General features: G+C 44.8%; 1 protein-coding gene across 19 annotated transcripts in view; it reads left to right on the forward strand.

Annotated features, from left to right (window-relative positions):
- TENM3 (teneurin transmembrane protein 3) overlaps nt 1-9,542 on the forward strand; it is a 1,270,502-nt gene extending 1,260,960 nt beyond the window's left edge. For all 19 annotated transcript variants that reach the window (XM_019422144.2, XM_019422148.2, XM_019422152.2 and 16 more), the window contains 3 exons: nt 1,433-3,044; nt 5,856-5,986; nt 8,573-9,542. In XM_019422144.2, the coding sequence (XP_019277689.1) occupies nt 1,433-3,044; nt 5,856-5,986; nt 8,573-9,328 (2,499 nt within the window). In that variant the 3' untranslated portion in view covers nt 9,329-9,542. The remainder of the gene's footprint in view (nt 1-1,432; nt 3,045-5,855; nt 5,987-8,572) is intronic.
- Nucleotides 9,543-12,439: the final 2,897 nt, after the last annotated feature.

Raw genomic sequence — 12,439 nt, forward strand, 5'->3', positions numbered from 1 at the left:
TAGATGACAAGTTTCCCTCCACGCTATTCATCACACTCATTAGCCACTCAACCGGTGATGATCCACTCAGACCGTTTCCGTTTGCTTTGCTAGGACAGGCACACTAGGCCAAAACTTACTCAGAGCAAGACAAGTAATATTTTGTTAACTCCCATCACATGGGATTTTAAATGACCACACAGCTAGGTACTACCTACGAATTTAGCAAGAATCCAAGCCTTCCTTAGCGCAATGCAAACTGTCGGGAAGCGTCCAAGGCATCCACCTCACAGCCTGCGGACAAAGACTGCCCCTAGGTGCGCCCGCAGAGGGCACTCAGCAGAAGCCTGTCGCCCAAAGTGCTTTCAAAGATGGTGGACAGTAAAGAGAGAGGGAGCGAGCCTTGGACGAGGGATTATGTGTTTCTCTGGCAAGAGCAAAGCCTGAGTCCCCGGAGGGCTCCTAACACACACCTGCTCCTAGATCTGCGGTCATTCCATTTGGCCTCGTGGGGTGTGGAGGAGACTTCCTCAAAGGAGACAATCGCCCATGCTCTGCTTTACTGTTTACTGTTGAGCCTGAGGGTTGAGCTTCTCTCAGGCTGGCCTAATAAATGACTGCCTTTTGTCCTGCTCTGCGGACGAGCAGAGCTCCTTTTAATCTATAGGTCTATTCACTCCCTAACTTAGCTCCCAAGTCGAATGCGGCCCAGAAACCGTTCTTACAGCACCTGGGATTCAAATCAGATTCGATTACTTACAAAAGGAAATTTCAAAATGCAGGTTTTATTGTCATTCCAGGTGACAGGTAAGCATTTGCAAACAAACAGACAAACAAAAATCATATCTGGGTCCGTGTTACGGCTCTCATCGTGCGAGTTAGCAGTGTTTGTCGACGTCGATGCTTTCTACACACGTTCTCCAGTTTGGGCTCATTTTATGTCTCTTCTTCATAAAGTAATATTTTGAATGCTTCGCTCCTCCCCCAGATGCACTGGAAATGAAAACATGATTTGAGTGGCTCTTCAATCAGATGAGGGGGGAAAGCCACCTCACTAAATAATTGCTAATTATGGAGAGGATCGCATTTCCCATATGCTGTTTTCTCCTTGAAATATTGTCTTTAAAGCAGCTTTGCGCGTGCCTGTATTATGACTTATCCAAATCCATCGACAATCTGCTGCCTGGCTGTGAGTGCCTGGAAGAAGAATGGTACAATTGTGACAAGTGGCACACTATGAATCTTGAGCCACTAATTGCAGAACCCCTCACAATTAAGCGTCCAAGCAAATCAGGCAGGGAATCGTTAACAACATGTAAGGTCAAGGATAACTCAATTAAAATGAAAATCATTTTCTCCAGCGGAATGTTTGTGTATATGTGGTCACCGAATCTCTGCTCTTGCTTCCCCTGCTCACGAAAATATTGAATAACAGTATGTTCTGTCTTTGCAGTCCATGGTTCTCCTGCTCCACAGCCAGAGGCAGTACATCTTCGAATATGACATGTGGGACCGGCTGTCTGCCATCACCATGCCGAGCGTGGCTCGCCACACCATGCAGACCATCCGGTCCATTGGCTACTACCGCAACATATACAACCCCCCAGAAAGCAACGCCTCCGTCATCACGGACTACAATGAGGAAGGGCTCCTTCTGCAAACGGCCTTCCTGGGTACGAGTCGGAGGGTCTTGTTCAAGTACAGAAGGCAGACCAGGCTCTCGGAAATTTTATATGATAGCACGAGAGTCAGCTTTACCTACGATGAAACAGCGGGCGTCCTGAAAACCGTAAACCTCCAGAGTGATGGTTTTATTTGCACCATTAGATACAGGCAGATTGGTCCCCTGATTGACAGGCAGATTTTCCGCTTCAGCGAAGATGGGATGGTAAATGCGAGATTTGACTATAGCTATGACAACAGCTTTCGAGTGACCAGCATGCAGGGTGTCATCAACGAGACGCCACTGCCCATTGATCTCTATCAGTTTGATGACATTTCTGGCAAAGTTGAGCAGTTCGGAAAATTTGGAGTTATATATTACGACATTAACCAGATCATCTCCACGGCCGTAATGACGTACACAAAGCACTTTGACGCCCACGGCCGCATCAAGGAAATTCAGTATGAGATATTCAGATCACTCATGTACTGGATTACGATTCAATATGATAACATGGGTCGGGTGACCAAAAGAGAAATTAAAATAGGGCCCTTTGCCAACACTACCAAGTATGCTTACGAGTATGATGTTGATGGGCAGCTCCAGACAGTTTATCTGAATGAAAAGATCATGTGGCGTTACAACTATGACCTGAATGGAAACCTCCATCTGCTGAACCCGAGCAGCAGTGCACGTCTGACGCCTCTTCGCTATGACCTGCGAGACAGAATCACTCGACTGGGGGACGTCCAGTACCGGCTGGATGAAGACGGGTTCCTGCGTCAACGAGGCACAGAGATCTTCGAGTACAGCTCCAAGGGGCTTCTGACTCGCGTTTACAGCAAAGGCAGCGGCTGGACAGTGATCTATCGCTACGATGGCCTGGGAAGGCGTGTATCTAGCAAAACCAGTCTGGGACAGCACCTGCAGTTTTTTTATGCGGACTTAACCTATCCCACTAGGATCACTCACGTCTACAACCATTCCAGCTCAGAAATTACTTCTCTCTATTATGATCTCCAAGGGCATCTTTTTGCCATGGAAATCAGCAGTGGGGATGAATTCTACATTGCGTCAGATAACACAGGGACACCCTTGGCCGTTTTCAGTAGCAATGGGCTTATGCTAAAACAGATCCAGTACACTGCATATGGTGAAATCTATTTTGATTCCAATATTGACTTTCAGCTGGTAATTGGATTTCATGGTGGCTTATATGACCCACTCACAAAATTAATCCACTTTGGGGAAAGAGATTATGATATTTTGGCAGGACGCTGGACGACGCCTGACATAGAAATCTGGAAAAGAATTGGGAAGGACCCAGCTCCTTTTAACCTCTACATGTTTAGGAATAATAACCCTGCAAGCAAAATCCATGATGTGAAAGATTACATCACAGGTAAGCATTTTATTTTTCCTTTCCAAGTGCTGAATAACTTCAATCTTTATATGAACACACAAAACAACTGGAGTTTCTTTCTCTGCCCTTACATTTTATTCACGCAAAATCAAATGCCTAACCTTTTAAAGGTATTTATTTCTCTATGAAACCACAGAGAAGCCAGAAAGGGAAACCGAGACGTGGTTTTTTACTTCCTGTTCTGTCTACAATGCCCAAGGCCGCAATTTTCTGAAATGGTGCTGAATGAAGAGAGGTGATACGGGGGTATGGAAAACAGGGTGAACTTGGGAGCCCCCAAATTGGAGTTCCAATCCCAACCTGTCTCTGTTAAGTCGTGTGGCTTTATACACAAGTCACATATATATATTTTTTTTTTAGTCTGTTCCCTTAACAATGAAACGGGGAGAATAATGCCTACCTTATGGTAGAAGATGTAATAAAATATATGCAGTTCTGCTTTGAACGGTGAACTACCTTACAAATGTGTCCTGTTGGCTTTCCTCTTATACGTGTGTGAAGCTCTGATGGAAGAATCAGTGTGGCACACAGCACAGTGTGACTCACCATCTCATCCCTCTCCACCACCATCACCTTGGGACAGTAAAGGAACAGCTTCTCCCACCACTTGCTTAGCCAGTGGGTCCCGGTTCCGTTCTCACTACTGTCTTAATGCCACCTGGTGCAGCTCTTGCACGGTGGCACCACTAACAGACACACTAGTTTTTCTGCCAGTGTGGGGATACGAAGATCTTTCCAAGTTTAGCACATGATCCAGGTGGGGGGGAAAAAAAAAAAAAAAATCATCTGATCCCACTTCTGCCACCACAAAACCACCAGGATGAGAGAGACCAGGGCTATGCAAGCACCACTCTGGTTCCTGACTTCTCCACTCATCCTCCACTGCATGGATTCTGAATCCTTCTGGTTCCACCTTCCTTTCCTGAATTACACTACCATAATCCCCCTCTGTGCCGCATTTATGTTTCCTGGAAGCAGCTTCTTTCCTGTTTCCTCTTTTTGTTTTTGGTTTGGTGTGAGGCTTTCTGTTTTGTTTTGGCTTGTCTTAGATGCTCCTCCAGGCTGGCTCTTTTCTTGCTCAATATTGGAGTCATACTGAGACGCCTGTTTTCTCAGTTCTTGGTACAGCTCTCAAAATGCTGCCCTCTGTTCATTTCACATCTGCCTCCTGCTTCCCCAGACTGCCGAAAGCTTGTCATAGCTCTCCTCCGTGTGAACCAGCTGAAGCTCCCTTCGTTCAGAATCCTGATTCAGCAACACCCTCATGGTATTCTCCTTCGGGTGTCTCATTACACATCTGCATCTGAGTCCCATGATGCTGGCAATATTTTTCAGTACTTAACACCCTGTGATTTCTTTCTTTCTTTCTTTTTTTTTTTTTTTTTTTTTTTACTGTTACACAGACATCATTCATAGTAGGAGAAACTTTGCCCCTGACACTACCATTCAGGAGAATTTTCTCCAAAACATAAGACCTCTTATAATCTTATATACACTCACTCTCTCACTCTTGCTCTCTCTCTCTCTCTCTCTCTCTCTCTCTCTCACACACACACACACACACACACACACACACAGTATCACTTTCTATTCTACATGATGAACTTGGGATTTCTCTCTACCACCACCACCATCACCACCACCACCACCAACACCCCTCCTTTTAAAAGAGGGAGAAAACCACTGGTTTTATAGCTGTATGATGTTTGGACACAGGATCTGCCAGCCTGGTGATGAGGTGAGAGTTTGTGCCCCAGAGAAGGAAATAGGAAGCAGGTGGTTCTCCATCATCCTGGCAAGCAGTTTACCACTGGTTATTTAAGAGGTGTTGACAGGGTCTGGCTGAAATGCTGGAAAGCCCACAGCTCCTGAATTCATCCTCTCCTAGCAACGTGGACTACAGGGAATGCCGTAGCAGCATTTTCTGAAAAACATCAAAAGAGAGATGGAACAGCATAAAATATATTAGGTGAAATGCAATTTCAAATTTTCCAGCAATGTGCTTAATATATAAAATAATCTACACCCAACTGTACTCATAAAGCTGCAAGCCTGCTGAGTAGTTCTGTAATATTATAACCTCCAGAATAGAATAAAAGCCTGATTCTGAGCTTAATGGCTTTTGGAGTCACATGGCAGTATTTTAAAATACCATTTTAAAGGTTTCCAGGTTCTCTCCCCAAAAAGTTCGCCTCCACCTGTGCACAGTGAGCCTTTGAAGTCATAGCTGATGGTGATCAGAACTTCTGTGCCCCTGGCCAGTCCTGCCAGCCTTCAGCATTCATCTTTGATTAAGAAGCAACTGTTGATTTTAATTCTCTCAATTTAGGGGTTTTATTAATAGAAAATGGGTTGTGGAAGCCACATATCCTTGGGCAGTCGCTTTTGAAAACTCACACACAACTTCTATTTAAGACCAGTCTTTGCTAACTACAGAATCCCTTTGTTTTCCTCAACTGGGTCTCCTTCGTGCTGCTGTGCATTGTTGTTACCCTTCGTTACCACTTATTCCTCGCACAGGATGCAACTTCTAACTCATGACAGTTTATCTAGTCTCATTGATTACCTCTTAGACTGGGTTTTCTGTAGCCCTTGGCATCATTTCATCACTGAGGCTATTGTCTTCGTGTCTGAAAATAGAGAGTGGGTGTCGAATTGTAGAATGAAGGCAAACATCTTGTTTGTGAACTTGGGTGTTTTGTTTTTGTTTTTTAGTTTCAGGTAAGGATTGAAATTTCTGAAAGCACAAAATAACTCTAACACCTTTCCTTTCGGACGTTCTTCCCCTAGATGTTAACAGCTGGCTGGTGACATTTGGCTTCCATTTGCACAATGCTATTCCTGGATTCCCCGTGCCCAAATTTGATTTAACAGAGCCTTCTTACGAACTTGTGAAGAGTCAGCAGTGGGAGGATGTGCCGGTAAGAAACAAAAAGCAAAACTATGAAAAGGTGATAGATGGCTTATCTGTGCTTACTTCCCCCTTTAATCAGACTACCCTTGTGAAAACTGCACCGAAGACACTTTTTGATTTTTTTTTTTGACTCTTTTAGGGAAGAAAAACATCACTTCCCTCCACATTTCTGTTCAGCAAACTAGGGGCCTGTTAAACAGGCTTAAATCTGTTCTTAGTGATGCTAATAAAAACATAAAAAGACATTATCCGAAGGTAATAAAATGAGGGAGATCATTTTTGAGTGCAAGGTTTCTACAGAGAACCCCATGAAAGCACATTTATAGCGCTTGGGACCTTAAGGCAAAGATACAATAAACAGGAGGGCAGGGGATTCATATTACAAATTAGCAGGCCCACAAACAACGCCACGAAGTTCAGCTTTTTTCAAGTATGAACAGTGTGTCATGGGGAAAGATTGAAAATAAAAATAAAATGTCCTCTGGTAAAGCTCCATCTGCAACTAGGTGTTTATAGAATTTTCCTGAAAATAACATTTCAGGAGGCCTATAATTGTTCCGAGAACTAAAAGAAAAGAAAAAGAATGCAAAATTGCAAAGTCAAAGCTGCCATTTCAGAAATTGGCACTTTTAATTCCCACCATTCAGAGATCAGAAAGGAATGTACAAGAAAACACTAGAGTTTCTAGCTTAAAGCAAGAATAATTAAAGATCAAGAAACTGGGTTACCCCATAATGATAAGGAGAAGAGAGTGCAGAGTTTCTTAGAAAGATTAATTCCCCTCCCCGCCTTGAGCAATTTCCTATGATTTCAGTGAATACAAAGAGAAAAGGCAATCCTGGCTAGAACACACACATACACACACACACACACACACACACACAAATATATTCAAACCCAATACCTCTGTTTTCTGGTACATGTTTCATACTTAACATAAAACAGTTCCTTCTTCGGGGCGCCTGAGCGGCTCAGTTGCTTAATCATCCGACTCTTGATTTCAGCTCAGGTCACGAGCCCATGGTTCCTAAGATCAAGCCCCTTGTGGGGCTCTTTCCCTCTTTCTCTGCCTCTCCCCCACTAGTGCTCTCTCGGTCTCTCAAAATAAACTTTAAAAAAAAATTTCAAATAAAAATGAAACAATTTCTTCTTCAAGATGTCACCTTTACATTTTAAGAAGCAAAACGCATCGAGTTTCCAAGGTCTGGCCACCATTTTAACATTTCTAAGTACAAATATGTCTACACCAATAAAGTGTCATGGAGAGAAGCCACCGTGAAGTTTCCTAGTGCATTTGAACAGGCATGTCCTAATTGTGTACGACTTTCCAACATGTCTGAAAACACTTAAGTCTTACTGTACAAATGGACTTGCCAACTTTGTTTCCTAGGCAGTCTTGTACATACGGTGCAAGTTCTCTGTCGAGAGAAGCGCACCATAAGGACAGCTCAGGGAATCCCCGCCAAAGACACTGAGGCTGCCCCAAGTGCCCAAAAACAAATGTTTCTTTCACTGCTGCAGATGAAACAGATGTTTCCATTTGGGAAACACTGGCCAGACAAGCATCTGGTCGTAGCAGAAATGGCCGAGTTAAGATGCCCCCAATTTAAAGCAGTTGCCAGTGTAGATGGTCCACCGTGCCTAAGTGTACCAAAAATGTTTTCCTAAAGTAATAAATACTCGCCTCCAGCTGTCCCATTGTGCGCTCGTCCCCGTACACCTCTGCAATTATGCTGGCGGAGATTCAGTTGAAAACTGTGTGCACCAGGAGGGAGTACAGAGTTTACCTAAATTAAAGCACACGCATTTCAAAGCCTGTGAAGTAGGACGCAGTCATCCCGCAGCGAGCACCACAGCCTTTCCAACCCTTGCCTGTGTTGGCTGCTTTTTCCTCAGGCTCCCAGGCAGAAAGCTGCTGTGACGGAGACCCTGATAAGCTCGGTTCCCCAAATGGGATGGGCGTGGGAAAGGGACATCTAGAAATCGAAGGGAAAAGCTAAAACCAGATTTTGCCCACGTTTGCCCAGATTTTGAAACTACACACCTCTTAATATGTAAGGGAGTCACCTCTTTTTACGTTTCAAAAGACATTTGGATTGGGGCGCCCGGGTGGCTCAGTCGGTTGAGCCTCCGGCTTCGGCTCAGGTCATGATCTCACGGTTCGTGAGTTCGAGCCCTGCGTCGGGCCCTGCGCTGACAGCTCAGAGCCTGGAGCCTGTTTCAGATTCTGTCTCCCTCTCGCTCTGCCCTGACCCTGCTTGTGCTCTCTCTCTCTGTCTCTAAAATAAATAAACATTAAAAAAAAAAAATTAAAAAACAAAATACATTTGGATCAACTTGACGGGAGGGGACCCTGAGCGAATTCCTCTGCCCAGAGTTTTTTGAGCTTTTTCCTCTCCAAAGAACCCGACTGGGGTTTTAATAAATGCCTGGGAGCTCTCCACAGAAGTACCCCCCCCCCCCCACACACACACACATACAACACCTCTTTTTGTCGTCGTCGTCAGGACTGGGACCCTGGCCCCCCAGGCGGCCAAGAGCTACAGCTGTTCTCTAAACCGAACCCCCCTCCCCGTTCTGTTTCGCTTTTCAGCCCATTTTCGGAGTTCAGCAACAAGTGGCGAGGCAGGCCAAGGCCTTCCTGTCCCTGGGGAAGATGGCAGAGGTCCAGGTGAGCAGGCGCAAGGGCGGCGGCGCGCCCTCGTGGCTGTGGTTCGCCACGGTCAAGTCGCTGATCGGCAAGGGCGTCATGCTGGCCGTCAGCCAGGGCCGCGTGCAGACCAACGTGCTCAACATCGCCAACGAGGACTGCATCAAGGTGGCGGCCGTGCTCAACAACGCCTTCTACCTGGAGAACCTGCACTTCACCATCGAGGGCAAGGACACGCACTACTTCATCAAGACCACCACGCCCGAGAGCGACCTGGGCACGCTGCGGCTGACGAGCGGCCGCAAGGCCCTGGAGAACGGCATCAACGTGACCGTGTCGCAGTCCACGACCGTGGTCAACGGCAGGACTCGCAGGTTCGCCGACGTGGAGATGCAGTTCGGCGCGCTGGCGCTGCACGTGCGCTACGGCATGACCCTGGACGAGGAGAAGGCGCGCATCCTGGAGCAGGCGCGGCAGCGCGCGCTCGCCCGGGCCTGGGCGCGCGAGCAGCAGCGCGTGCGCGACGGCGAGGAGGGCGCGCGCCTCTGGACGGAGGGCGAGAAGCGGCAGCTGCTGAGCGCCGGCAAGGTGCAGGGCTACGACGGGTACTACGTACTCTCGGTGGAGCAGTACCCCGAGCTGGCCGACAGCGCCAACAACATCCAGTTCCTCCGACAAAGCGAGATCGGCAAGAGGTAACCCCCCCGGGCCCGGCTGCCGGGGACGGACGGCGGCCACCCCCGCGCTGGGAGGCGGACCCAGCAGCGGGTGTCGCTGCGTTTCTCTCGAGCCTACACCGCACCTCTGCTCGGATTTTTCTGTAGCACAATCCGAATCGGACTCTCCGACACAGAAGAGCCTTCCAGGAGAATGATACTGCTATTAAAAAAAAAAAAAAAAAAAAATCCCCCCCCCCGAAAAAACAAAAACAAAAAAACTTTTTTCTGAATGACCTTAAAGGTGATCGGCTTTAAAGAATATGTTTACATATGCATATCGCTGCACTCAGTTGGACTGAAAGTATTAAAAGGAAAAATAAATAAATAAGTGAAAGAAAGGAAAAAAAAATGGCCTAAACATTTTGGGCTAGGCCGTCTGTTCCTTCGAGCCACTGTATTTAAGGTAAAAATGCATACGGTGTGTCCAGATATTACCGAATTGTCGACCTTTGCTTACAAGAAGTAGTCTCTCTGCATAGGATGTGATCTATATCTCTGTTAATTTTAAAATGTGGGGCAAAATTACTGTTTATAGACAACCCAACTGCTTTCCCTGTGCTGCTTTGTAAAAGGACTTTGGCACAAGTGACTTCTGCGACGGCGGGGATTTCATAACGGATTTTACAATGCTAACGTGGTTTGCCTTGGGGAAAAAAACTGGCAAATAGAATCCATGTCACTGATAAGCAAAGGAAACCCTGATTTTTTTGTAAATTATGTGAGACAAGTTGTTTATGGATTTTTATATGAATTACAATTTACTGTACATCAAATATTAGTCTCAGAGGAGTTAATTTATGTAAAGTGTTTAAAAAGTTTATACTTAAAAATAAAACGATAAAAACATGTGAACTGTGTGATTTTTTTAAAAGGATTGCACCTTTTGTTATCTGTTATAGCTGTACAGTATAAATTATTATATTGTAGAGATATAACGACTTATGCCTATAATGTCCAGAAGTGTTAATATTTTTGTATTAGGTTAAAAAAAAAAATGTGCAACTTTCTATCACTAGATGGATAGGACAGTGCAATCCTAAGTGGGTGGCTAATCAGAGAACTCCTTTCTCTTTCTTCTCTTTTTCATCAGGCCAGTGTCCTCAACCTTTATCAACTAAGAGGCACCATAGAAAACTAAGGCTGGTGGAATGTAGCGGAAGATACAGAAAAAAAACAAAAAACAAAAACTGGGCGGGAGAGGTCCTTTCTCGTCCCTAAAAGTCGAGGGGAGTTGATATAATTAACCACAGGGTTTTTACTGTTACCATTCCTTGAAGCTCCATTTCTCGATGGAGGCAAGAGACCACATCAGATGTTCCGGGAAATACTTGTGAGCAGGAAAGGATCTGATGTAGTCATGACCGTAAACATGTGTCTTAAGATCTAGGGAAGATAGCAGAAGCCGAGCAGCGCCGAGAGGGCCAGATGGAGAAGGTCAGGGTCGCTCTGCTAGTCTGGGGTTTTGGACCATCAGGTCACCAAGAGGGACGCAAAAGGGAGACAAACGCTCCCGTGAGCCCCCTGTGACCCAACCATCCCGGGAGCTGGTTTCAATGGCAGCCTCTGCTCTGTCTCCGGGAAGCGGGGGGTGGGGATGGGGGTGGCACATCCAGCTGGACGCGAACCGCCAGCCGTGCCCTCCCGCACACGCGTGCGAGTGGGACCGCGCGTGGCCGCCATCTGCCCTTCTGTGCCGGCCCACCGCTCTTGCAAATCTCTTTCGTGAGCACTAAATTCAGCCACAAAAATATTTTTAGAAAATATTTCTCAGTTCATTGAGCTATAGTACACACTGTTTTCCTCTATGTATAATGGTGATAAAATATAGCAAGTGAACATGTCGTAAATATAAAGGTTCAAGTGATGTATTGAAAATAATTTTCTAACTGCTTTGTATGTATCACATACTCTAAATTGCACAGTAGGCGTGTTTATTAAACAGATTGGCTGGGAAAGTTTCAAAATAGCTACTGAATTTACAGTATCAGTGCTATTACTGTCTTTGTGTATTTGGTAGAGCATACCGAAGTAATTAATCTTCTAATGAATGCTGATATTTTATTAGAATGAAAGCACAGATTAGCATTAATATTTTTTATCCTGGAAATCCTTTGGCAAGTATTATGAAGCCCCAATTTAGAAAACTATGAGATTTCAAACCACATGAACATGGCTCTGTTTTACAGTTTATTTTTTAACCTGTTAACTTAGGTGTTTGCAGTTCTGTTCCGATGGAATTTCTGCAGGACTGTATTTAGCATGCTGTAAGTACTTTTGGTTAAAATAGGCTCTGAGTCTAAATCCTCAGAAGTGTCTCTGATGTATTGACCATGAAAAGCTTGTACCACATGACAGAAGTGAAATCATAATCTTACCCTCTTCTCGACATGGACTGGTCCTTTACACTGGCACCGATAAATAACAGATTTGGAGTATCTCCTGGTGCTTCTTTTTAGATGAAGTCAAATCAACCCAATTAGTGTCTTGTTAGTAGGTATAATGAGCCTATTTCTTTCTAAAAAGACTTGTGATCTGGACATGCTTTTACAAGAAATAGTGACCTTGGGGAATATGTAAACAAAAGACCTTTTTCTAAGAGTTGCGGGGGTGGGGGACTGGATAATGAAAAGAATTAGCTTACAAAAAAAAAAAAAAAAGAAATTGATATTCAAAGTATTTTAGGCACAGCCAGTCAAAATGCTTTCATGATATTTTGAGATGTAAATTTTGTCTGATTTGTATTGTTCTTTTCATTTGCCTTCTTAACTTTATATGTGACCTGAATTTTCCATAACTTGACTATAGATTGCATCTAGGCATTCCAATAAAAGCCAACCCAATGTGTGTGTGTTTATATATTTTTTTTTAAATCTTGGGCTACCCAGCTCGTGTTTCATTGTGGAAATGCAAAAAGATGCAGTTGGGGGATTGATTCGTCCGCAGCCCAGTTGGTAATATCTTTTCTTTGAATTTTTTATTTTTTTTTATTTTTCCATCCACTGGCCAGACTACCAGCTCAGCAGTGTGGACTTCACAGGGGACTCTTCCCGTGGCCTACTTTAGAAAAACGTTAACTACACCCCCACAAAGC

Source organism: Panthera pardus, unplaced genomic scaffold, assembly GCF_024362965.1.
Source record: "Panthera pardus isolate Hobbes unplaced genomic scaffold, ASM2436296v1 HiC_scaffold_13, whole genome shotgun sequence".
Taxonomy (NCBI): Eukaryota; Metazoa; Chordata; class Mammalia; order Carnivora; family Felidae; genus Panthera; species Panthera pardus.